The sequence below is a fragment of the Balaenoptera acutorostrata genome, chromosome 1 (genome assembly GCF_949987535.1).
Source record: "Balaenoptera acutorostrata chromosome 1, mBalAcu1.1, whole genome shotgun sequence".
In the NCBI taxonomy this organism is placed as follows: domain Eukaryota; kingdom Metazoa; phylum Chordata; class Mammalia; order Artiodactyla; family Balaenopteridae; genus Balaenoptera; species Balaenoptera acutorostrata.
In genome coordinates, this window is record NC_080064.1 from 148,314,215 (window position 1) to 148,342,066 (window position 27,852).

General features: G+C 35.9%; 2 protein-coding genes across 4 annotated transcripts in view; one reads left to right on the forward strand and one right to left on the reverse strand.

Annotated features, from left to right (window-relative positions):
* TPR (translocated promoter region, nuclear basket protein) overlaps positions 1–1,383 on the reverse strand; it is a 68,548-nt gene extending 67,165 nt beyond the window's left edge. Inside the window, exons 1-2 of one of the 3 annotated variants that reach the window (XM_057540605.1) lie at positions 1,261–1,383; positions 578–895 (exon numbers count right to left, since the gene is read on the reverse strand). In XM_057540605.1, the coding sequence (XP_057396588.1) occupies positions 578–895; positions 1,261–1,330 (388 nt within the window). In that variant the 5' untranslated portion in view covers positions 1,331–1,383. The remainder of the gene's footprint in view (positions 1–577; positions 896–1,260) is intronic. The other 2 variants (XM_057540549.1, XM_007166973.2) reach the window with 2 other exon arrangements.
* Positions 1,384–1,395: 12 nt separating this feature from the next.
* Positions 1,396–27,852, forward strand: part of ODR4 (odr-4 GPCR localization factor homolog) — a 42,081-nt gene continuing 15,624 nt past the window's right edge. Inside the window, exons 1-11 of the mRNA XM_057540951.1 lie at positions 1,396–1,678; positions 4,449–4,569; positions 7,118–7,252; positions 12,959–13,054; positions 14,960–15,066; positions 16,105–16,141; positions 17,048–17,188; positions 18,191–18,286; positions 19,135–19,203; positions 22,675–22,803; positions 23,506–23,594. Coding sequence (XP_057396934.1) covers positions 4,471–4,569; positions 7,118–7,252; positions 12,959–13,054; positions 14,960–15,066; positions 16,105–16,141; positions 17,048–17,188; positions 18,191–18,286; positions 19,135–19,203; positions 22,675–22,803; positions 23,506–23,594 — 998 coding nt within the window. The 5' untranslated portion in view covers positions 1,396–1,678; positions 4,449–4,470. The remainder of the gene's footprint in view (positions 1,679–4,448; positions 4,570–7,117; positions 7,253–12,958; positions 13,055–14,959; positions 15,067–16,104; positions 16,142–17,047; positions 17,189–18,190; positions 18,287–19,134; positions 19,204–22,674; positions 22,804–23,505; positions 23,595–27,852) is intronic.

Below are 27,852 nucleotides of genomic sequence, written 5' to 3' on the forward strand. Positions count from 1 at the left end.
CTATCAAACTCCAACTTTTAGAAAGAAGTCGGATACATTAAACATTTACTGCACGTGCACTGTGTTTCCAGCGCGGTCTTATGCACCTACTCGTTTTTGTGAACACAAAACGCACCAGAGCGAGACAGACTCAGAACAAGTGCAGAAAGTTATCATTAAAGACATAGGCCTTTGAAGGCAGATGACTAGAAAACAGAGCAGAAATTACTATCATTTAACGTGCAACATACAGACAGGGTACTCTAGGCTTAGAAGAGTTAGGAGTCGCAGACCCCTAGCCCGGTGTAAACAGACCCAAATCTTCACAATTTCTGTTTGCCGGACGTTAGGCGTACCTAAATGAGACCACCCTAATTACAAAGAAAACAGGAACTCAATGTGGATTCACATTTTAAAAACAAACAATCTCCTTCGTATCAAACTGTGAAGGAAGCAGTTACGAGAAGGCCTATGGTGCCCACGGAGCCGGAGAAGCGATGCTAGCAGTGAAGCCGTGGACGGGGCGAGCTTGCAAGGGGAGACCAGCCATCGCTGGGGTCGCGCCCAGAAACAAGGGCGGGAAGAGCGTCGCACTTACCGCTCTCCACCTTAAATTTCTCGTGCCGCCCCTTGAGGCCATCGATCTCGGACTGCTGGTCAGCAAGGAACTTCTCAAGTTTGTTCTGGACCGACTTAGGCAGCTTGTTCAGTTCTGTGCGCTCCAGGACTTGCTGCAACACCGCCGCCATGTCGATCGGGCCGGGGACCGCGGCGGCGGCGGCGGCAGCGGCCGACGGAGCAGAAACGGAGAAGAAAGGCGAAGACCAAGAGGACCCAGAAGCGTGGGCTGCTGCCTCCGCCACCTCGCTCGGTGGCTCGCGCGCGCCCGCCCGACGGAGACTCCCACGGCGGGACCCTGGGAAATCGAGTCCCGCGTTAACCGCTGCACCGGACGCGCCGCAGCACCCGCGTCCGCAGTGCGCGCGCAGCCACCGGAAGCTGTGCACCCTGGGAATACGAGTTCAGAGGCAGCCTCTGACCCCTGTCGTGCACTCCGCTTTCCGGCCCCCTTTTCCACCCGCTTCTAGCCGCCTAGGCTTCTGGGAAACGTAGTTTTTCCCAATCCCTTCCGTGAGCCCAATTCCGCACCACCAAGCCCGCTTCCTCCTTTCTCCCCGCCCCCCGGCTCTCCTTGCCTGTCGCGCGACCACTTATCCGCGAGGTGGCGCCACATAATACCCGTTAACCTACGTTCCTCCCTGAAGAGGAGGGCGACCTTACCGTCATAGCTCCGGGATGCCATGGGTCGTCCTCTTTGGCGGCTTTTAGACACTGGGCCGCTAGAGGGCATCGGTCCCAGCAGGGCCGGCCGGCAGACGCCGGGCTACCGCCACGCTCTTAATGGCGCCCGGAAGGGGGCGGGGTGGCGACCGCAGTCGCTTTGGCTGAGGCGCTGCGTTGAAAGCAGGGGGCCAGAGTGCGTCATCAATCTGAGCCACCTGACTCCAGAGACCCCGGGTATGGAGTAGGAAGTGAGGTGCGGGAAGTTCGTCGCTTTCTGATGAATTCATTGACTGTGGAATTGGGACCGGAGACGAATCTGGTCCCTGGAGGCTGGTACTTGCACTCTAAACACCTTTCTCAGGTGGTCTGACAGTTCGACAGAGTTGTCTGCCACGCGTGCACAGTCTGAGTACAGGTGAGTCAGCCTGAGGGTGGAATCCGTGTGTGTGTGTGTGTGTGTGTGTGTGTGATGTGTGTGCACTCGGGCACAGAGAACTGCCTTTTCAAGGAGGACAGAAAGGGATAGAGTGTAGGAAACATATGGACGGTCACTCCTGTACGACACACTCAAGTCCAGTTGTGAGACTTATCTTACTTAGATTTTTTGGTTTTTTGGTGGCGGAGTTGGTAGCAGTGATTTAATAGGAATTTAAGGAGCTCGGTTTATTTTCCAGGAAGAGGATTTTAAAAAACCAGGAGGAGTTTGAGTGTAGCTTTTATTTGTGTTTTAAGGTAACGTTACAGAAAATGTTGCCTTGTGTTTATATTGTTAAAATTGAAAAACTGTTGGAACGGAAGTTGTTAAACACGTTGCTTCTTAAAAACCACTTCTCACCCTGCCACCATAACAGAGCTACTTGTTTCCAAATTGTAGTTCTGTGACTTCTAAGCTGAATCCGTAGATTATTTCATGCTTGATTACTCTTCTAAAAGAATTTGTTAAATTCTTTATTGAAAATAAAGCATTTCTAATGTCATTCTCCCTACAATTCCCACAGTAGCAGACCTTTGAGATTAGCAGTAAGGAGCTTAAGGTTGTTTCTTTCCCCCAAAATATTTTATATAAGCACTTTAATTAAGGTTGCTTGTATGTGCAGTACTGTATTATGCCCTAGGGCCACAATATTATCATTACTGATCTACCATTTGGAAAACGCAGATGTTCCGTACTTGGACTTCGAGAATCCTAAAATTAGGTTTTCCGACCTGCTATGATCCAAATTCTTTATTTTGTAGACTAGGAAACCAGAGTCCAGGGAAGTTGAGTGGTCTCAAGTCAGCGTTTGGACAACTTGCAAAGCTTCTGCTGATACACAGCATTTCAGGAAAAATTGAACTGTGTAAGAGAAGATCTACATTTTTATTAGTGTCCTTTATAAAGTATGGTTAGCTACATTTCAAAGTTTTGAAGGAGCACTAAAGAAAAAAAATATACGACAGTCAACCAGATTTCATAACCCAAAGATTTTCATCTTTCTATTGCATTCAGTTTCTTACACATTAATGTGACTAGTAGATGACACCTTGGAAAAAGTAAGATTAGAAAGTTACATATCATAACCTTGGAGTCACTGTTAACTGCTATTTCTTGTAAGAATTAAGAATTATTTAGGGCAGAAGGAAAAGGAGTAGAATAGCATGATGAAGTAAGAAGAAAGTTTAATACACAGAAATGCATGCCTTAAGGTGGTAAAAGTGGAAGGCCCTTAACTTTAAAGAGGCATTAATGATTTAGACAGGCAGTCCTAGACTTCACCAAAAAAAAAAAGTGCAAACCTGAGAGCTAAGAAGAAATTTAATGCATTTTGAGACAAAACCACACAGGAACTTTGGAAAAAGACCATCTAATAGGCCATTTCAAACTGGAAGCAATTCTCTGGGCTTTAGTTTTAGAGTAATGTAAATCATTGTGACTGGCAGTTTATTTTACTGATGTCAGATAAGCCACCTCAGCACATCTAGAGTTGCCTGGACTTTGTTGTCCTGAATAAGATTGGAATTTTTTTTGCAGGACCTAAGTGACTATTACCGCTATTCAGAATGCTGCAACTGTGTTTCTTCAGTCTCTCTGTGGCTATTTTATAGATTTTTGGAATCATGTCTTTACATTTGTTTCTCCCACACTGAATGTGAACTCCTTGAGATCATAATTTATTATTTCCTACCTCTTTTATTCAGCATCTTTGATTTTAAGCTACAGAAACTCAAATCAAAGGAGCATGAGCCAGTAAGAGGAATATGCTGATTTTCATCCCAAAACTGGCGAGAGGGCAGAACAGGAGTCCCCCTTAGTGAAAGTTTAATTGAGAGAGTGGGTATGACTCCTTAGTATGAGCACAGTATTTAAGAATACTATTTAGGAAATGGATTTTAGAGCCAGACTGCCTGAAGTTAAATCCTACCTTTGCCACTTAACCAGCTTTGTCACTTGGGCAAGTTATGTTACCTTTTTTCGTTTCAGTTTCTAAATCTATAAAACAAGGGTGTATATATATCCCCTACCTCATGGGGGTTTTTCTGAATATTAACTGTCACCATATGTTAAGTACTTAGAACAATACCTTAACACAAAATGGAAGCGCTACAAATGTTTGTTATTACTGTATTGCTATTTGTCTACTTCCATCATTCCAGTTGTACTCTGAGTTCCTCAAGGGCAGAGGCCAAGTATTATTCATCTTCGTGCCATCCCACTTGGCACAATTTCTTGTGCATAGTGGTTCTTTATAGTGTGCTTGCTGAATACATGAATTTGATTCCCTTTACCTCCCATTGAGCAACTCAGAAATTATCATCTGTTCTGGTTTAGAAATGAGTACAGTGAGGCTCAGCAGTAAATTACCAAAGATGATACAACTAAGGAGTAATAGATCTGAATGAGAAATCAGGTGTGTTGGCTACTAGTAGTTTAGTGTTCTCTTCTTTATCTGAGGTATGGGAGTAGGTTTTATCGCTCATGTCAACTCTGGTTGATTGGTAGTCATTTCCTGCAACACTCTGTTGAGAGTTCTGAAGCTACATTCAAACTTTGCAAGAAAGAATACCCTACTGAATAAGCAATCACTGTAAGGTATGGGGTAGTATCAGGGTAGTACAACTTCTCTCCTTATACTACCCCCATGAGGAAAACATTGCAAATTATATTTTTTGCCTAAAAATGCTCTATATTTTTTCTTGTCATTTAGGAGGTTGAATTAGTTCTTAATAATGGGAAGAACCTACATTGTAGAAGAGACTGTCGGCCAGTATCTTTCAAACATCAGTCTCCAAGGAAAAGCTTTTGTCTCTGGTCTTTTAATAGGACAGGTATGTATCTTTTCCTATGCATTTACTGATAAAGCAAATCTGTTGATTTAAAGTTAAAATATGCTATTTAACAATAAATTCAAGTTAGGGGATGGAGGGATGGAACGAAGAAGAATGTAGCCCAGGTTTGCCCAAGTCAGAACACATTCTCTTTTAACAATGTGAAAGTAACTTATAAGGTAGAAACTGCAAAATTAGAATTCTACTGACCAGATTATTCACGTTTTATTGTCTTTCCAAAGTGATTTTTGCACCCCTTTAATCTTTAATTCCGGGTTGTCCAATTCTTTACAAAGGTAGCTTTTTACAATTTTATTTCTAGTTTGTCTTATTTCAGACTTGTAGCAAATATAGGTCATATATTTTATTGTATATTATCGTACCCATTTATTGAATTTTTTTTTAATATTGATTCAGTGGAGATTGAGGGAAAGGGACTGGGAGAAATTTGGAAATTACACAAATTTTATTTCCCTCTTAGAGTTAAGGCTCAATAATCAAACCAAAATGGAACGGATATTTGGACAGTTACTTTAAAAAGCATAAGCACCCACTGATTTATTATAATTGAAGGAAGAATGTGTTAATCAGGGGCTTCCTTGGTGGCGCAGTGGTTGAGAATCTGCCTGCCAATGCAGGGGACACGGGTTCGAGCCCTGGTCTGGGAAGATCCCACATGCCGCGGAGCAGCTAGGCCCGTGAGCCACAGCTACTGAGCCTGCGCGTCTGGAGCTTGTGCTCCGCAACAAGAGAGGCCATGATAGTGAGAGGCCCGCGCACCGCGATGAGGAGTGGCCCCCACTTGCCGCAGCTGGAGAAAGCCCTCGCACAGAAACGAAGACCCAACACAGCCATAAAATAAAAACAAATAAATAAATAAATAAGCAAATATGGTTAAGAAAAATATATTAAAAAAAAAAAGAATGTGTTAATCAGCAGCGGGGACTTGTCAGCAGTACACAGAAATGAAAAAAGGAGAGTCACACAAGCAAACTGGCTACATACATCTAAACACTATTTAGGGGAGAGTGTACTCTGGTCCAAAGATTAATTTTGAGGCCTAATAGCAAATAAAACCCTACTGGGGGCAGTTTTCTTTCTGGATATTTTAACATGATGCCTTAGAACCTTCAGATTGGATAATTAACTTGTTCTGCTTCTATCCACATTCCCAAGCTACTTTCTCTTATAATTTGATGCCCTATGTTGCCTACTTATAAAGAATGCACCACGCAGAGGACTTGCATGTTCACATCCCTTCATGGTATTCTAGTATTAGCATCATTCTGAATGATTTTAGGTAATGTCAGTGTAGCCCTGAGAGACAGGTACATTCTCAGAGTTTTCACAAATCCAATTTCTTAACTTGTAAGACAGAGGGCAGACCCTGCACTGTTCACCCAGGTAATACCACCCTCTGAGGCTTCTCATTAGACAGCCAGATGACCTCTCCTGGCAACAATCTGAACTTCTTTTAGATTCAGGTTACTTAACATCTAGTATGGGGTTCTTTTTGCTAGGAACAGAAGTGATCAGTAAAGGTGAAGGTCAGGGAGAAATACCCTCTTCCAAACTTGCCTTACAGCACATAGGCTGTTTCTAGAGCTCAGCAAAACCACCATCTTATGTATAAGTCTCCCACAATTTAGGGAGAATTCCAATCTCTCTTCATGCTGCCTTTTCATTCCTTTCAGTATTCTACATGCTTCTTCTTTCTCTTTGTTCCAGGATTCATCACTTTTCTTTCCTTCCACTCAAGCTTTCAGGCTTGCCTGTCTCCTACTCCCAGGGTCAGTTTCTTTTTCTTTTCAAAATCATAGATTTTATGAAAAGAAAGAGCTTTCTTAATCAGCACCTACCTTTTCCTTGTGTGCATTTCAATGTAACTTTCTGGAAATAACTTTTATTGAAATAATTTCTCTTCCTTTATTTTCTGTTCCAGGATGACACTAACAATTAGAATTTCAGGTCATGTGTGAGGATAACATCGTGCTAACTTGTATTTTTACTCTTTCTTTATAGGAAATTTTCACTGTAATCAGACTGAGCTATTAAATTTTCCCTAAATTTATCTTTAGGTTTCCCACTTCTGGTTAGCATTTAATTGCTATTAAAACTGAGGAACATAAATCTAATATCACTTCACCTTTGTTTTTCTGTGGACGCACATGAACAAGTTTCCCACTATCATTGTTTTTATGAAAGTAAGATGCACAAGGTCATTTGTTGCTTTATTTTATTGGGTTTTTATATTTGTTGAACTATCTAATCTGTTCCAGTAAGCCATTTTTAAGGACCACTGCATGATTCACATTCAGGTTGCCGAAATAAATAAGGAGCTGGTATTAAATATATTAAAAGATAAATAACATGTGAGGAAAATGTTGTAAGGCTATCCATGAAAATTGTTTTCTCTGTAGATTCTGGTATAATACAGGTATTAACAATTTAAGCTGCTATAAATATTGCTCAGTTTTTGCATGTCATAAGGGCTTTGCATTCCTCAGTCAGTTATCACCCTAATAAGCTTTTCTAATTTGTTTTTAAGTGTTCTTCACAAAAGGATTACGTGATTCTTGCCACTAGAACGCCACCCAAAGAGGAACAAGATGAGAGCTCCAAACATTCCAAAGCTAAGTTGGATAACTTGGATGAAGAATGGGCCACAGAACATGCCAACCAGGTCATCATGTTTGTTTCTTTATATAGTTAAGTTTGTCTTTATTGACTAACAAAATAAAAGTACCTTATCCTCAGGTTACTAGACTAGGATTTCAGAGTACTCATTCTTAAGTTTTCAAAACTTGGGTAGTATATCAAAAATAGAAGTATTTTCTGCTCTGTTTCATCCATGATTATATTTTTTATTTATTGATTACTTGCATCTAGTTTTTAAAAAAGCATTTTCTTACTTGAAGTTAAGTAATCCACCCAAGATTAGTGTAATAGGTAGTGAAACTGGGATTTGAACCCAGGCGGTGTGACTTGAAAGCCTTTGATCTTGTACACTATGCTTTTCCATTGTTAACTTTTAGCTGTTGTGTTTTTTAACCTATATCCTGTTATTGGTCATTTACCTTATTTCCAATTTTTCCTTATTTTAAAATAATACTAGTTATTGGTAACATTGTTGCTGGTCAGATTGTTTTAAAGACTTAAACCAGGTACTGAGGAAATAAAATGATGGTTAAATTTTTCTTCAATTTTGTTTTAAAGACTTAAACCAGGTACTGAGGAAATAAAATGATGGTTAAATTTTTCTTTAATGTCCTTAGAATTTATATTTTAAGCAAAGTGAAAGACATTATTACCAAAACAAATTGTAAGAGAAGTGAATAAAAATAGGACAGTACTATAGGAATATAGAGTGGGGAATGATTAAATATCTGTCAAAGGTTGGATTCAAACAGCTTCACAGAAGGCTCTGAACTTGAAAGATGAATAGGACTTTGCTAGTAGAAGTCAGGGAGCACATTGAATGAACAAAGGACAGTGGATAAATGACCCAAAGGCATGAAATTTAAAGGTATGTTAGAATAGCACGCAATTGGGTATAATTGAAGCATGGTGTATATAAAAGAATGCTTTTAGACATAAGACTGTATGGGGCCAGTTTATGGATGGTTTTGAAGCGTCATTCTAGGAAGGAAGGAGTTCTTTTGGAGCCAGTAGCTCTATGGTAGACTTTCAGAGCTCCCTATTTTGAGAAGGATTGAGAAATAATCCTGCCAATAATTGAAAAAGTAATTGCAGTGCCTTGGTACAGTGTAAATGGAGAGTAGAGGGATTGGAGAGAGAGAGAGCAGAAAATATACAGTTACAGTAGTAGTTCAAAAAAAGGTGACATGAGCTAGTGACTAGACTCTAAGCTTCCTGAGGACAGGGTCACGGCTGTTTTGTTTATGGCCGTATCCTTAGTGCCAAGCATAGTGTTCCCATGGTTTATGATGAGAACTCCAAAATACTGGATAAGTGAATGGATAAATAAGCAAACTAAAGCAGTGGGCTAAAACCTCATTGCCAAAACATTTCAGAGAAATAGCTAGTATTAAGATGATTCAGTGACCAAGTAGATTGGCAGTAAAAAGAGATTGTGAGAGAGTTGCTAAAAATTATTGAGATTTTGTTTTTAGCCTGGGTCTAGGAAGATGGCGTTGCCATTACACGAAGAGGAAACAGATTTGGGGTGAGTCAGAGGGAATGATGAGTAAATTCACTTAAAAGTAGTTATTGAATGGATTATATCATCCAATAAAGTATGTTAAAGTTAGGTAAAAATAAAATTATTTCCTTCTCCAATTATCTTTAAATCTTCAAACACACACACATGTTTATCTGCATTTGTGATGGGGGGTAGTATGTAGTTATATTTTTGAAAAATGCAATAAATATTTAATACCAACTTCTAATGAAATATTATATATTTTAAACTTAAATTTCCAATGGTTTGTAAATAACTTTCTACTCTAATTTTGCTTTTGGTCTTCTGTAAAATTACATACCTATATCTATATCTATGTCTAGTCTATATACATCTATACACACAAACATAAAACTTATGTAGTAAAATAGATAATCTTTTTGCCTCTAGAAAGAAATGGTTAATTTTATTTGTTGATGATCTTGAAAAGATGTGCAAGTTCCCCATGCTAAGTATGAAAACTTTATTCCTTATTTATGTATGTCAAGCTTGTGTCACTGTAGTAAATAGAATTTATGAAATCAGAGGGAACCACCAGCAGACATAATGCAAATATATTAGGGGTTAGACCATGGTATCTAATTTTCTGAAGACTTAACTTTGTGATCAGTTTGCTCATACATTAAGTACATAAAAGGTAACCAGAGCACTATGAGTATAGATGGTAGAAAGGAATATATGTGGCACTAAGAACTAGCCACAATGATGTGGAAGGAAAATCACAAATATTATGCAGGGCAAACTGGTAGGATGTGTCAAAATCCTTAAAAATATGTATGACCCTTTAACCTAGTTATCCACCTCAGGAGATTTATTATAAGCAAATAATCCTGTGAACACAGAAACTTGCTAGGATTTTTAACCAATATTATTATTATTCTTTTTAAACATCTTTATTGAAGTATAATTGCCTTACAATGGTGTGTTAGCTTCTGCTTTTAAACAAAGTGAATCAGTTATACATATACAATATGTTCCCATTTCTCTTCCCTCTTGCATCTCCCTCCCTCCCACCCTCCCCATCCCACCCCTCTAGGTGGTCACAAAGCACCGAGCTGATCTCCCTGTGCTATGCGGCTGCTTCCCACTAGTTATCTGTTTTACATTTGGTAGTGTATATATGTCCATGACACTCTCTTACACTGTCACATCTCACCCCACCCCCTCCCCATATCCTCAAGTCCATTCTCTAGTAGGTCTGTGTCTTTATTCCCGTCTTGCCACTAGGTTCTTCATGGCCTTTTTTTTTTTTTCCCCTTAGATTCCGTATATATGTGTTAGCATACTGTATTTGCTTTTCTCTTTCTGACTTACTTCACTCTGTATGACAGACCCTAACTCCATCCACCTCATTACAAATACCTCCATTTCATTTCTTTTTATGGCTGAGTAATATTCCATTGTATATATGTGCCACATCTTCTTTATCCATTCCTCTGTCGATGGACATTTAGGTTGCTTCCATGTCCTGGCTATTGTAAATAGAGCTGCAATGAACATTTTGGTACATGACTCTTTTTGACCTATGGTTTTCTCAGGGTATATGCCCAGTAGTGGGATTGCTGGGTCGTATGGTAGTTCTATTTGTAGTTTTTTAAGGAACCTCCATACTGTTCTCCATAGTGGCTGTATCAATTTACATTCCCACCAACAGTGCAAGAGTGTTCCCTTTCCTCCACACCCTCTCCAGCATTTATTGTTTCTAGATTTTTTGATGATGGCCATTCTGACAGGTGTGAGATGATATCTCATTGTAGTTTTGATTTGCATTTCTCTAATGATTAATGATGTTGAGCATTCTTTCATGTGTCTGTAGGCCATCTGTATATCTTCTTTGGAGAAATGTCTATTTAGATCTTCTGCCCATTTTTGGATTGGGTTGTTCGTTTTTTTGTTATTGAGCTGCATGAGCTGCTTGTAAATCTTGGAGATTAATCCTTTGTCAGTTGCTTCATTTGCAAATATTTTCTCCCATTCTGAGGGTTGTCTTTTGGTCTTGTTTATGGTTTCCTTTGCTGTGCAAAAGCTTTTAAGTTTCATTAGGTCCCATTTCTTTATTTGTGTTCTTATTTCCATTTCTCTGGGAGCTGGGTCAAAAAGAATCTTGCTGTGATGTATGTCATAGAGTGTTCTGCCTATGTTTTCCTCTAAGAGTTTGATAGTGTCTGCCCTTACACTTAGGTCTTTAATCCATTTTGAGTTTATTTTTGTGCATGGTGTCAGGGAGTGTTCTAATTTCATACTTTTACATGTTCCTGTCCAATTTTCCCAGCACCACTTATTGAAGAGGCTGTCTTTTCTCCACTGTATATGCTTGCCTCCTTTATCAAAGATAAGGTGACCATATGTGTGTGGGTTTATCTCTGGGCTTTCTATCCTGTTCCATTGATCTATATTTATGTTTTTGTGCCAGTACCAAACTGTCTTGATTACTGAAGCTTTGTAATATAGTCTGAAGTCAGGAAGCCTGATTCCTCCAGCTCCATTTTTCGGTCTCAAGATTGCTTTGGCTATTCGGGGTCTTTTGTGTTTCCATACAAATTGTGAAATTTTTTGTTCTAGTTCTGTGAAAAATGTCAGTGGTAGTTTGATAGGGATTGCATTGAATCTGTAGATTGCTTTGGGTAGTAGAGTCATTTTCACAATGTTGATTCTTCCAATCCAGGAACATGGTATATCTCTCCATCTATTTTTATCATCTTTAATTTCTTTCATCAGTGTCTTATAATTTTCTGCATATAGGTCTTTTGTCTCCTTAGGTAGGTTTATTCCTAGATATTTTATTCTTTTTGTTGCAATGGTAAATGGGAGTGTTTTCTTAATTTCACTTTCAGATTTTTCGTCATTAGTGTATAGAAATGCAAGAGATTTCTGTGCATTAATTTTGTATCCTGCTACTTTACCAAATTCACCAATATTATTTTAAGGTACAGAAAAATTGGAAATAATATAAATGCCCAATATCAATAAGAAGGCTTTAAAAATTGAGGTAAATCTAAACAATAGGAAACAATGGAGTTTCAAGTTGGACTCCCTCTGCTCAAATCCCAGACTCTGCTGAGTATTATAGGGATACAAAGGTAGTTGAGAATTAACTTCTTCCATAAAGGAGCTCCCAGATCAACTAGTAAGGTTCAGACATAACCATAGTACAGGTTCATGTGATAAGCTCCATGGGAAAACTACACTGAGGTCCTGCAGGAGTTTGGAGACCAAAGGATCAGGGAAGGCAGCTTCCTCAAGCTGACTTCGAGGTATTCAGTAGAGTTCAGACATGTAGACGTGTAAGAGAAAGTCTTTTCAGGCTGAGTGAGCAGCCTGAGTAAAGGTATAGAGTTAGAAAGCCTAGCCATATATGTGGAGAACAGTGAGAAGTTTGTGATTGATGCTTGAATATTTCGTGGGCAGTAGTATCAAATGAGGCTCTGAATATCAGATCAGCCAGATTTTAGAGAGTCTGCAATACCAGTCTAAGATAAAAATTTGTATTTTATTTAGCTGATAGTGGAAGCCATTGAAAAATTTAGGAGATATTTTAGTTTTCGATCTTAGGAGAAAGGAGTTTATTTATTGATGTAGCTAAAGAGTGTCATTAAATGGTTTTATTTATAAAGTCGTTTTAAGGTAAAAAGTTAAGGACACTCTAGGAAGATTGTGTGCATAATAACACCCCATTCATCTTGGTTTTCATCCATTTTGGCTGCGTTGGGTCTTTGTTGCTGCGCGCGGGCTTTTCTCTAGTTGCGGTGAGTGGGGGCTACACTTCGTTGTGGTGCGCAGGCTTCTCATTGCGGTGGCTTCTCTTGTTGTGGAGCACAGGCTCTAGGCGTGCAGGCTTCAGTAGTTGTGGCACGCGGGCTCAGTCATTGTGGCTTGTAGGCTCTAGAGCGCAGGCTCAGTAGTTGTGGCGCACAGGCTTAGTAGCTCCGTGGCATGTGGAATCTTCCCAGACCAGGGCTCGAACCAGTGTCCCCTGAATTGGCAGGCGGATTCTTAACCACTGTGCCACCAGGGAAGTCCCCATTTCTCAATATTTTAACCAGTTTTTTCTAAGCCCCTACCTCAATGCTTTGCATATAGTTGGTACTAGGTAGGCATTTGCTGATTTAATATTTAGCTTCTCAAACACAAAAGATTGCATATGATGTCAAATGCTTTTGTTAACTAATACTATATTTCTGTTTTTAGGTATCCAGAATGCTACCAGGGGGACTTTTAGTTCTTGGAGTATTTATTATTACAACTTTAGAAATGGGAAATGAATTTCAAAATGTCCTACATAGAGTAAGTCTGAAATATCAGAAATTCTTAAAGTTATATCTTAATTGATTATACTTGTATACAGTGATCCTAGGCATATTTAGATTAATTCTCTATGCTGGGATTATGTTGAAACAGCTTTTTCCACCCAATTGCTTGGTATCTTGAGTGTAATATATGTCAGTATTTATATTTTCAACCAAAGCTACATATTTTTAAAATAGTCGTTATTTTAAAGATAATTGTTTACTATTGTGAAACAAGTTATAATGGTTTAACAATTTTTCTTGTGCAGTAGCAGTATTCTGCTAGACCTTCCGTTTAGTTCCAAGTGATTGCTGTAATGTGAAATTAATAGGTTTTGCAATTCTTCACCTCTTCAATTCTCTCAGGATCCTGAGAGTAAGACATAAAATAACAACAGTCAGAAACTTATTCTTTATTTCTGGACCGAGTATCTATTATGAATCTCCTGCTTTTTGTTTAATTCCTATGTCAGTTATTTGGGTAACGTGGTTTACAAGTAAATGTGAGGGTCCACAAGCTGTTTCCCCTTAAGCCCAAACCTAAAGCAAACTCTGTGTAGCCAGTTTTCATCTCTTTTAGTACTCAAGATCCAAATAAGCCTTCAAAAGTTATTTTCCACCCCAAGAGAGAAGGAGACCTCATTATCTTGAGAAGTGCAAAACCCCACAGAATCCCCCCAAACCTTTTTCTAGTAAAAAAGTGTACAGCTAAGAATCCAGGTGCTACAGATTCTTCCAGTTTTGTAACATTCTCTCCCATCAAATATCCCACCTTCAAACCTTTGATATTTGTACTTACGGAGGTAAAGGAAGAAAATGGTGATAATCCCTCCCCTGGCAAGTTATTCAACCTTCTGCCATTTTTACCATTTTAAATAAATGTACCTCTTTCACAATCGTTCATCCTATTTGGCATTTTGAAATGTAATCTATATCCATGTGTATTTGATAGCATTGGCTGTGCATCCTCTTGTGGTTGGGTTGAACGTGGGCTCAGTGCTAGAGAGATGCAGTAGATCCTCCTTCCTCTTGCTTTTTGTATCTCTTTCGTTTCTAAGAAGCATGTAAGATTTTAGAAATGCCCTATTTCAGAAATTGTAGCATTTTAATTATCTAACTTTGTTTCCATTGACCTGCATTGAGGGACAGTATATGAAGTAACCTTATAAAACTTGTCACTGTCTCCCGTAAGGTCATTGCTAAGAACTTTGTTTGTTATATTACATAATATTGTCTTTGAAGAAATTTCTTTTGATATCATTATTAAGAAAGTTATGCCTCTTCTGATCAATTGTTTAGCTTCTGGACCGTGCGAATTAGGGAACTGATTGGGTTTCTCTGTGCACATTATTTTTAGAAAGCTTAGAGCCAAATTTATGAACCCTCTCCCCATATCAAGTATGCATTTTTATAATTCTTACATGTGGCATAGATTTTTGTCACTATTTCTGATGTTTTTTCACTTAGGATTTATGTTATTACTATATTTTATGTGCCCTTATGTATTACCTTACATCTTCTGTGACATTTAAATAAGAAATGCCAAATGGGTGACACGCTCCATTTTTATAGGTTAAAAATCACTTGTCACTTCTCATTCTACTTAAAGTCTTTATTCTGTACTTCACTTAAATGTTAGTTGCCCAAAATCATGTTCAGTTGATCGTTAATGACAGTGAATTATATTTTTTTATTTAATACCTAATTTTTGTATATCCCTAAAAATGGAATCTAAATGGTTAATAATCAGTTTCACTCTTTCTTTCGAGAAAAAGGAAATTTAATGATAGCATCGTGGAATTTTAAAGCTAGATGGGTGCTTAAGGATATTATAATTGTCTTTTTCTGCACTCTCTTTCTTATTTTATTTTGCATTCAGTTGATGTGTTTTCCTCTCTTTCAGCTAGTATTTGCTGTGGAAAAATCTATGAATAAAAAGAGACTGTGGAATTTCACAGACGAGGAGGTCTCAGAACGAGTGACACTTCACTTTTGCTCTTCTACAAAAAAGTATCTTTTGTTTAGGTGTTTATGTTCTAAAGTATATGATACCAAAATAATGTTCCTGCAGGTTTTTTCCCCAAACATTTATTTAAGTCATCATTTAAAAAATAGGCTTAGTTTGTACGTTTTTCTGTAAATAACACATAATTCGGACTGCCAATAATAATGGTAAGAATGGTTGTTAATCATGTGTCAGGGTTGTAAAGAGTTTGAGAGAGGTGGCAAGGACTAGGCATTCTGAACTCTTTCCCAGCTCTCCACCCCTGTACATTAAAATACACTAGGGCCCCTACAGAAAGGTACAGCTTAGGCAAAGTAATGCTTTTATTTTGTTTACCTCCAGTTCCTATAGATAAAATGTTCAATGCAAAGCACAGGTGCACCGAGCTGGCAATTTTTATATCTTTGGCCAAGATCAAGTGACACTAAAAGCCAATTATCGGGCCTTCTTAGCTTCTTTCCTCTACATGTTACCAGGGCAAGTACCTCCCAAGCATGAGGCAGCCTCACCAAGGGAGTGAAGCAGTGCAAGGGCCCAATAAATTAGGACCTGCAAAAAGACAAAATTCGAAAAGGGATCATTCCTGTAGAAGGTGGGCTGTTAACTCCTTTGGTATTTAACTAGAAAGTTTCATGTACAGACCCTTTGACCCAATAAACATTCCCAGGCTTGACTTCATTCAAAACAGCACTCCTGTTTGTTAAAAAGGGTCTGTATTTGAGGACAGTTTTGTAAGAGCTATCATTCTGTTCATTGTGATTATCAGGATTTATAAGCAGTAGGAAATAGTTTAAAGCACCACAAGTATTCTAGTCAGAGGAATTTATATATATATAAGTATATGTATTTACACAAACATATGCATACATATATATGTGTATACATATCTTTAAGTGTCATGCCATGAAGTGGTATGATTTTGTAAAAACTCTTGGATGCATATACTTTATTTTTATTTTTTGACGGTTTATTTTCTTTTGATTATCAAGAATTGCTTTCTTATTTTTTATTTTTTTGGTTATTTCTCTCCTTAATTAATAAAGAATATTTTGTCGAACTTATGATATCCACAATCCAAAGGTAAGAAAAACTGCTCCTTAAAGATTTTTCTGTGTTGCAAACTGTTTTTAAATAAAATTCAATTTTTAGTTTTAATAATTTTCAGTGCTATCTCTTCCTATTAATGTCCACAACCACCTGTAGTTTTTTATTTTGAAATATTAATTTCACTACAGACAAGGACAATTTATATTTTTTATTTATTGTTAAAATATTTTTGTTAAGCTGTCCCTACCTTGTTTATGTGTCTGGTATTATATTTGAGAGGCTAGCAGTAAAAGTGTCTAGACTTGTGGGAGCCACAGTGCCCAGTAAACAAGCTGTCTGTACTCAGCAGAATCCAGACTAACATTTTGCCAAGGTGTCTAAAAAGCAATGTGAGGGACTTCCCTGGTGGTCCAGTGGTTAAGACTCTATGCTTCTACTGCAGGGGGGCACGGGTTCGATCTCTGGTCGGGGAACTAAGATCCCACAGGCCATGCAGTGTGGCCACAAAAAAAAAAAAAAAGAAGCAGTGTGAAAAAGTAATGCAGTATTCTGTTAGCAAGGATAGGACAGAAAGGAAAATGTCTGGCACCTAGTATTTGCTCAGTGATTATTTACTGTCCATCAGAAGCTTCAGAATTGACACTGTTGAAGCTACAGATGGGAACTGCAGGACCAGAGGACTTGTCAGAATTTTAAGCAAGCCTTTCACTGGGCGAGGGAGTTGCCAAGATTGCCTGGGATGTGCTGAAGAATACTGAACTTTTAATGCATGCTTTATTTTTATTTAGTTCTAACCTATTACCCTTTGATGAAGGAATTTGGCCAAATATATTAGATAACAGCTTGTATAAGTTACTGGGTTGTACATTTTATGATGTTTTATTGCTCCGTGTGTTTTACGTAAATCACATATTTTATGTTTTTCCCCCTTTTCTAAAGAGTTCTGCAAAACCAGCAGATTGGAAGTATCAAAATGGACTATCAACTTCATGGCTTTCTTTAGAGTGTACAGTATATATTAATATTCATGTCCCACTGTCTACTACTTCTGTCAGCTATACTCTGGAGAAAAATACAAAGGTATCAGGGTAAAATGAATTTTCTTTAGTGATTGCTGAATAGATGATCTGCCTTTATTCTGGTTGTCTATGCCATTCATTTTATAATCCTCAAAAATTGCATTCTAATTATAATAATATTGTTATGGGTAGCTAATCTGTTACTCTGCCCAGATTGAAAAATTAGAGGTGGGACATTGTTATCATATTAATGTATTTAGCATAATAAGTGCTCCATAAATATTTGTTAATTAACATGTAATTATGTACATTGTAAAATATAATTATGTAAGAAGATGTACTCTTTGGTCTTTTTGCTTTCTCTTCATCTTTAGTTTTTTAAAAAATTTATTGAAATATAGTTGATTTACAATGTGTTAATTTCTACTGTACAGCAAAGTGATTCATATATTCTTTTTCATATTCTTTTCGATTATGGGTTATCACAGGATATTGAATATAGATTGAGAGTTTGGGATTAACATATGCAAACTGTTACATATAGAATGGATAAACAACAAGGTCCTACTGTATAGCACAGGGAACTATCTTCATCTTTAGTTTTGCTTTCCATCTTCCAGTTCTTTTTTGTATTTCTGTACCATTCTTTTGTTCATAAGTTATTTCTCTTCTTTTTTCCCATTGAAGGAGGTAAATGGAGCTTGCTTATTTTTTCCTCTTTAATACTGCTTTATATATTTGTTTGAGGCTCTTTCTCTTTTCTCACTTTTTTTAAGGTAACAGGAATTATTGAATTTTATTTGACTGTGGTTATTAAGTCTCCTAGGTCTGTGACATAAATGTTAGTTTGGGAAAAAGATTAGAAAAACTATTATTAAATATGGGTAAAGTGCCAAAAATTGGGGATATACTTTTTTGTTGTTTATGATATTGAATTTAAATGGCACGTTGCTGATACTTAGGGATTTTTAATATTTCAGTATACTAGGTAGAAAAAAGTCGACTCGAGGGAGTTTGAGATGGCATTATATTTGAATGATATCCATGTTGTGTTTCTTTTAAGAATGGACTTATACATTGGGCCAAGCAAATAGAAAATAGTATTTATTTGATTAATGGACAAGTTAAAGATGAAGATTGTGACCTATTAGAAGGACAGGTGAGTTAAGAGAAAATCATCTTACTTATGAAATTATTTGTGCTTAAGGAAAAATAAAAGATGACTTATCTTTAGTTCTTTAGGCCTTGCCTTCATGAAAACAATTCATCTACTTTTTATTTCTAAGGTCTTTTAAACTAAGGCGCAAATGTTTTTCTCAGAAAATGATACGAGATTATTTCTGAAATCATAGGAATTTTGAAACCTAAAGGAGAGAGTGTCATCTAAATAACATCTAGTTTCTAATTTCTACAGTGTAAACTGCTTGCTTAAAACTAAAGTCATGTTCTGCCCTGATAACAGTTTAAAAACTAAGTTTGGCCATTTTATAAGAGGGGTCTATATGGGCTTCTAAAATATCTTTGATTTGAAGAGGTACTTTGGTGAGCTCTTCCTTTAGAGCAGGGATCAGTGAACTTAATGTAAAAAACCAAACAGTAAATATTGTAGGCTTTGCAGGCCATGTGTTCTCTCATACAACTATTCGGCTCTGCTGTTGTAGCATGAAAGCAGCCATAGACAATATGTAAATGACTGATCTTGGTTGTGTTCCAGTAAAACCTTATTTACGAAGACTGGTGACAGTCTGGATTTGACCCATAGGCCATAGTTTGCCAATCCTTGCTTTAGGGGAATAAAAGTAGGAGATTAATGGTTTTTAAGAGTGCACGTTGATTGAGGTAGACTACACAAAGTTACACATCTATAGAAAAAGCTAAAATAAAACAAATAATAAGACCTTTTTTCCCTCTGAGTTACTTAGTGTATGTTGGATAGTCCCTAAATTGTCTTTTATGTTCCACTTCAATCTCAACAATCTAATTTTTAAAATTTTTGTGTTATTTCAGAAAAAATCTTCTAGAGGAAATACTCAAGCAACTAATCATTCTTTTGATGTCAGAGTGCTAACACAGTTGGTAAATATTTTAACATACTCCTTATCTAAAATTAAAATACAGTATTTCTTAGAATAAGCTTAATGAAATTGTTTCTGTTTTTATGGTTATTGTTAGAGAGTCAAAGAATTTTAGAGATGTAAAGGACTATAAAAAATGTTCAGTTCTAAGAAAGTTATTCCCAAGAGACATTATTTTAATAAAATCTATTTGGGTCTATTGCCTCAAGCCTATTAAAATTTTTAATATCAAGTAGATAGCAATTAGGAAAAAAATGTATATATGTATACATACACATATATATGTACATACATATACATGTGTATGATATTTGGTGTTGTAAGTTTTATGAGCAAAGTTGCAATTCTTAACTTAAAAATAAAACATGTGCACAGATGTACCAAGAGTTGTTATATACCTAATTTGAAGCAGATTTATACCTCTGATTTGACAAAACCCACACAGTATTAGCAAGGTTTATGTTTTTATATGGTTGTTTTAAATTACACATCTCTTTTCAGGAATTTAAAGTTGCATAATTATTCCTAAAAGTATGCATACTTTTGATTTTAATCCTGCTGGAAATTATCCTAGAGGCCAGATAGGGTATAAAGTACATCCATGTTTTTAGAAAACTTTTCATTTCAATATTATACTGAAAATGTTGAAACAGGGAAATACTACCAGGACTTACATATTTTTGTAACTGAATAAAATAGACTCAAAAGCAGTTTGTCATATGAGGATGCTTTAATTTCTTCTTTTCCTTTTCTGTGTTTAACAATAGAACGTTACTAAATTGTTGGACTTACGCCACTAAACATTTCTCAGTTTCTCTTCTCAGTATCTTAAAAGTACTTTCAGTCTTTAGTTTTCCCCCTCCTTTTTGATTTTAGAAGTGTTCTTTATTTTAAGGCTAGTCCTCTACCTAGATGCTTTTTACTAGTTATGCTTATGTGACCTCTCGGCTTATTAAACAATTCAGTTAAAATTATTTTAGTTATAAAATTGCAGTTAGAAGATGTGTAGAGGGTGGGAATATAGAGAGAAGAGTAGAAGATAATATCATGAGTTAATTTATTATAATTAATAGTATATGGTATCATATATTTTTGTCAATAATTCCACCAGTCAGCCAGCTGGAAACTTTAAAATGACCAATATATAATAAGTAGTCAATAAGTATTTGATGCCACTTTCCTCCCAGTCACCCTTCATCAAGTCTTGTTGATTTTTTCTTTGCAGCATAGCTCCTCTTTTATTTTCCTTATAGTCCCAGTGCCATTAGCCTTACAACATAATTATTTTACCTAGTTTATCACAAGTAACTCTTAACTAGTCTCTCTCCACCTATTCATTCTTGTCCAAAGTGATTCATTCTCCGAAATCCTGATACCTTTGTTTGTATATCTCTTGGAATATCTTCCGTATTTCTGATCTATCCTGCATATTACCTCAGATTATACTTTCTGAATCACAGTTTGCATTCATTCACTGTTCATTTACTTATTAGTTTTTTTTTCAGTTAGTATTTATTAAGTGTGTATAAGGGTTAGACACCGATTGTGTTAGTTTCCTTGCTGAAAATTCCTTAATTGCTCTATGTTGACTAGTTAGAAAAGTCTAATTCAAGGCTTTTCATGGCCTCAACATGCCTTTCCGTTATTTTCTAACTTACTATTCTAGAGGTATGCTTTCTATGCCTTCAAAGTTCTGTGTGTTTCCCGAGCCATCTGTCTTACTAGTGCCATTTTTTTCCCTTATCATCCAGACTGTCAAACTCCTATTCTGTACTTGAAGATCTAGCCCAAATGTTACCATTTCGGTAAGGTTTCATTTGGTCGCCATAACCAGAGGGGTCTTTTCTTTTCCAAAATATCATGTCAGCATCACAGAAGTTCCTCCACTTATGAATAGGTTAGATTCTCAAAGTAGCTAGTTTGTTCCTAAGTCCAAAGAAACCAAGGCGAGTTGACCTGTATAGAGCCCAGGTACATTTCCACCGAAAAGGAGTGAAACAGTCCTCTTATTCTTTAAAAGGTCTTCTCTTTGGTGTGTGTGTGTGTGTGTGTGTGTGTGTAGTCTTTCATATATATAGTCTAGTCCAGTTGGAAAATAATGTTCTAATTTATGCATATATAATATATATGCTATAAATGTGTTATATAATATGTATTGTAAATTAGATATTAAGTATGTAAAATAGAGCATTATTTTTCTATAGTAAAGTTCTGTTGAGTGGATGAGGGAAGCCCATTACTCCTCCTCCACTCCACTTACTGATATATCAGTGATCTCCACAAGTATCATAGGAAGCTTATTCCAAATAGAGTATCAGCATCGTCACCCTTTTGCTTGATTTGATGATTGACATTTTTCCATGGACCTGGAATCTTCTGGACTATTTATTTGGTCTGTGACAAATTTTTTACCAAGACCTTGACTGTGTTTAAGTTTAAATTCTTAAAAAAAATTTAGCCTTTGCCTGAATTACATTAGACGTTGACTATTCATGCTCTTTCAGTGGCTACATATTCAAGTCTTTTGATTTCTTCACCATCTGTCCTCATCACTTCCTGACTGTTTCTTACTGCCTAGGCACATGGTTAGTTAGCACTGGTTGCGAGTTGTATGATTTGTTTCTGTTCTTCAGAATTGACCCTATTGTTGAATATTTATTTCAGGTACACTTAGAACATATATTTTTACCATGTCTATTTTTTTTTTAATCATAATTTTTGGTTCCAGTGTGATTTTATGGGCCTCTAGTAGTACTTCCAAAGTTTCAATCCTCTCCTTGTTTTGGCACTTATTGAAATGATAAAGTTAAAAATGTCTGTGAAAAAGCTCAAAACCATGCATAAACTAACCCTACTTAGATTAAATAAGAATGGGTCTGTGAGGTGAAAATGACAATCACTGGTATCATTTTCTGGTGACAGGCATAGTTGACTTGCTTTTTTTCTGCTGTGAAGCCTATAACATTACTTTCAGTCTATAAAAGTTATGAGTTAAAAATGTATAAATAAATGTCTATATGTTGCTTGTAATTTTATCATATTTATCACATCCTGCTTTGTATTCCAGTTATTTTTGTGCAAATCTTGCAAAGCGTACCTTCTCTTACTAGATCATATCTTCTTTTTACATCTTTTCATCTTAATAGTACTTATCTGCGTAATCTGCAAATAATGTATGTTTAATGAACATATTGAATGAATATTGGTACTTTAGATGGTTATATTAGTAAGAAAAAAATTAGATGTAGTGTATTTAATTTCAGAGTATGTTCAAAATACTCAGAAAATAACATGTAACTTATAAGGAGAAATATGAAGGCCTTTTAAAAATTTATGGGGAATATTTTCAGACACCTGGTTCAGTTAAAAATTCCTTCTTGCTTCATGAAATGACTCACATATAGAATGTTTAAATGTTTCACATAATTAATAGTCATTGGCTATTAGAATCTAAACAGATTTTGTCTTTCAGCTTCTGAATTCAGACCACAGATCCACAGCCACAGTCCAGATCTGCAGTGGCTCTGTAAACCTTAAGGGTGCTGTGAAATGCAGAGCTTATATTCATAGCAATAAACCCAAGGTTAAAGATGCTGTACAGGTAAAAAAAAAAAAAAAGGAATAACTGGTATATGAAAAACTGAAGCATGTTAACATAATTATTCAAAAATCTTAAAATTTTACCTTTTTTCAATCTCAAATTTCATAATTATTCATTTGATTTTAACTGATAAAAGTCCAGTCTGTTGGGCAGTCCAAATATACCAGGTAATTGGTCCCAAGATTTTCATATGTAGAATGTCTATTTTTATACCTTTTTGAAGTGATTATACAAGTGTATTAAGTGTTCCACAGTTGTAACATATTAGAATATTTGAAATCATTTCTTCTGAGGGAAATTGAACTTTTTAAATAACAGGAAAAGTACACCTGCAAAGTATTATTAGGTATTGTTCTATAATCAATATAATTTAGAAATTTAAAAAATGATGACTGGCACTTTTGTCATAGTTATGCATTTTCTACTTTGGACCACTAGCATTATTTGTTCAGATGCAAAATTTTGTTCATTTATTTGGTTTAAATTTACTGTTTAGATGAAGTCTGGGTAAATTTGCTGTTAAACTATTAATGTATAGATAAACCTGTTACATAAATGGACAAATGGAATGACGTACTAGTTATTTTAGTGGACATGATTATACAGGGAAGTCATTTATGTGGGGGGTTTTGGTAATAAAATAATGCAAATTTAAAGAAATGGATTTTATTTCTTATTGTGGTTTGTTTTGGTTTTCCATAGGCCATGAAAAGAGATATATTGAATACAGTTGCTGATCGTTGTGAAATACTATTTGAGGATCTGCTTTTGAATGAAATTCCAGAAAAAAAAGTTATGAGTATAATATTTAGTACTTTTCTTGCATGTGTTCAATTGATATATTAGGATGTCAAGATATAATAGATAATATCATCTTTTTAACTGCATATATCTTTTTTAAAACAATATGTCATCATTTACTTTTCTTATTGAATGAAAATTTTCGGTTGCCACCTAAAAAAAAGTTTTTGAACACCTTGTAATAGTAAATCTGTCAACATTTAATAATTTCAGGGAGGATTTAAAAAGAAAAATTTTGTGTGAATTTTTGCCAGAATAGATAACCTGTGTTACCTTTTTTTTTTTTTTTTTTTTTAGTTATTTCTGAGATATACATTTTAAAGAAATAACTAGAATTATGACTTATAACATTATACCGGAACATATAAGATTTTTAGAAATTTCATGTAATGTCTGAAACATTTATATTAACATATTTCCATACAAATAACCCAAAGAAAGTTTAGTATTAGTTTTTTTGTTTGTTTGTTTGTTTTTTTATACTGCAGGTTCTTGTTAGTCATCAATTTTATACACATCAGTGTATACATGTCAATCTCAATTGCCCAATTCAGCACACCACCATCCCCACCCCACCGTGGTTTTCCCCCCTTGGTGTCCATACGTTTGTTCTCTACATCTGTGTCTCAACTTCTGCCCTGCAAACTGGTTCATCTGTACCATTTTTCTAGGTTCCACATACATGCATTAATATATGATATTTGTTTTTCTCTTTCTGACTTACTTCACTCTGTATGACAGTCTCTAGATCCATCCACGTCTCAACAAATGACTCAATTTCGTTCCTTTTTATGGCTGAGTAATATTCCATTTTATATATGTACCACAACTTCTTTATCCATTCGTCTGTCGATGGGCATTTAGGTTGCTTCCATGACCTGGCTATTGTAAATAGTGCTGCAGTGAACATTGGGGTGCATGTGTCTTTTTGAATTATGGTTTTCTCAGGGTATATGCCCAGTAGTGGGATTGCTGGATCATATGGTAATTCTAATTTTAGTTTTTTAAGGAACCTCCATACTGTTCTCCATAGTGACTGTATCAATTTACATTCCCACCAACAGTGCAAGAGGGTTCCCTTTTCTCTACACCCTCTCCAGCATTTGTTGTTTGTAGATTTTCTGATGATGCCCATTCTAACTGGTGTGAGGTGATACCTCATTGTAGTCTTGATTTGCATTTCTCTAATAATTAGTGATGTTGAGCATCTTTTCATGTGCTTCTTGGCCATCTGTATGTCTTCTTTGGAGAAATGTCTGTTTAGGTCTTCTGCCCGTTTTTGGATTGGGTTGTTTGTTTTTTTAATACTGACTTGCATGAGCTGTTTATATATTTTGGAGATTAATCCTTTGTCCATTGATTCGTTTGCGAATATTTTCTCCCATTCTGAGGGTTGTCCTTTCGTCTTGTTTATGGTTTCCTTTGCTGTGCAAAAGCTTTTAAGTTTCATTAGGTCCCATTTGTTTATTTTTGTTTTTATTTCCATTACTCTAGGAGGTGGATCAAAAGAGATCTTGCTGTGATTTATGTCAAAGAGTGTTCTTCCCATGTTTTCCTCTAAGAGTTTGATAGTGTCCAGTCTTACATTTAGGTCTTGAATCCATTTTGAGTTTATTTTTGTGTATGGTGTTAGGGAGTGTTCTAATTTCATTCTTTTACATGTAGCTGTCCAGTTTTCCCAGCACCACTTATTGAAGAGACTGTCTGTGTTACCATTTTAAAGCCATTAATTTATTAGTGTTGACCATTATATATAATAGAGTTTTTAATAGGTGTATATGCAATTGATCTTTCTTTTTCTTTCCAATTTTTTTTTTGTGTGTGTACTAGTTTATATACTTCTCATCTATTTCTAACAGACTTTACTAGATTTAAAAAAGGCTGAGTCATGGTGTCTTAACCTTTTATAACTATTCCATCTTTTGAGAAACGTGAACAATTTATACCTTTTCAGTAATTTGTATTAGAAAAATTTTTTTTTACTCAAAAAGAAAATTATAATATTGAGTATGCTTTTTTTTAAAATTTATTTTTATTTATTTATTTATTTGTTTATTTATTTTTGGCTGTGTTGGATCTTCGTTTCTGTGTGAGGGCTTTCTCTAGTTGTGGCAAGCGGGGCCCACTCTTCATCGTGGTGCGCGGGCCTCTCACTATCGCGGCCTCTCTTGTTGCAGAGCACAGGCTCCAGACGCGCAGGCTCAGTAGTTGTGGCTCACAGGCCCATTTGCTCCACGGCATGTGGGATCTTCCCAGACCAGGGCTCGAACCCATGTCCCCTGCATTGGCAGGCAGACTCTAAACCACTGCACCACCAGGGAAGCCCTGAGTATGCTTTTTGAAGCTACACATTTATCTGCCTTTCTACTATTCAGGTGGATTTGCAATTCACGGTTGAATATGTACATAATTGAAACATACATATTAGCTTGTTAAGGGAATATGTTTATTTTTATAGGAGAAAAACATAGCTCCTGTATATAACTAACTTCTTTTAGTTACAATAGCCAGTGTATCAGGTTTGGTGGACTGATTATAATCTTTTTTCTATTCCTAGTATGATAGATACCTGGAATTTCCAGATTTAACATCTGTCCTTCATGTACTTCACAAATAACCCTGAAGTTATTATTAGTGGAATAACCCATCCACTAATAATGTATAGTTTTGCTGAGACATGAATTTGAATTTTACATGCAGCAATTGGGTTGAGAGTTTTGTTTTGGGAAGTATGTAAAACCTGGTCACTTAGCCACCCAATTAGTCTAGCAGTCTCATCTCTGTGGCTTTGTTTTTGCTACTTGACTTTGTGTGTGTGATAACTCATGGTATTAAACACTACTTCACTTTCTGAGTAACAGTATGTGTTACAACTGAACTGTGAATTTGAGGATTTTCTGGGACATGGGGATATATCCACCAATAATGCCAAAGATCTGCCTTATCACACACATTAGTTAAATATTCCTTTCCATTACAAATGCTTCATAAAAAGGGTATCAAATGACTGCTCTAGTATTCTATTAAGTGAGTTAGTATTTTGAAATTTTTGCTGATGTCCAATCAGTAAAATTAATTACTTCTAATAGCAGTTGTTTATACATTAAATTTGCTATATTAGAAGTTAATGTTATCATCCAATCTTACATTTTTACAAAATGAAAGAATATTTTCACTGATAATTGAGTGGCCTTTGAGCTTGTGGGAAGAGAGAATAGGCAGTGTAGTTTGGTGGAAAGAGCAAAGACTGAAGTTCTTGGGTTCTGTGTCTACTCTAACACTACTGGAGTGACTTCAGGCGAATAATTTAGCCTGTCTAAGCATCCACTGTCTTATGTGAAAAACAGGGATTATAGTAGCTATTTTTCGAGCCTGTGAGATGAAAGAAGATGATGTTTTTAAAGTCCCTAATACAGGTTGGTAGGCCAAGCCCTCATCAAGTAGTAGTGACTATTAAGTTGGAGGTACTGAAGGAAGAGAATTATTTAGTGATGGTTGTATTTAAACTTTCTTAACTTTAAGTTTTGTGCAATGTAGCCTTATATTTCAAAAATGAACCAAGTATAAGTATACATTTTTTGAACTGTAATAAGAGGATAATTATTCCAGCAACATGTTAGTAGATTTTAAGATATCAAGATAAAAAAATATATTCCAAGTATAATAATACGAACATGTAAATTTTGAAGTTGAGTATATATACACCCAATTGTTAGATCTTAAATTTAGTCCTCATTTTACTTAGCTTATCTTTCTTTTTTTTTTTTTTTAAAGGAAAAAATGACTGTCTTTATTCTCAGGTGACATGATTGTGTACACACAAAATCCAAAAGAATCTTTAAAAATAAAACTACTAGAACTAATAAGTGAATTTACCAAGGTCCCAGAATATAAGGTCAAAATACATAACTGAATTATATTTCTCTATAGTAAGAAAAACTGGAAATTTTTTAAAAATTAAATACCATTTATAATAGCATTCAAATAACCATAAAATACTTAGAGATAAATCTAACAAAATATATATAAGATCTATGTACTGAAAACTACAAAACACTGCCAAGACAAATTAGAAAAGACCTAATAATTGGAGAAAGATGCCATGCTCATGGATTGGAAGACTCAATGTTATTAAGACATCAACTTTTTCCAGATTGATCTATAGATTCAACATAATGCAGGTCAAAATCCCAGCAGGACATTTTTTTTTTTTACTCCCTATTCATCATTTTATTGGAAGTCCTTGGT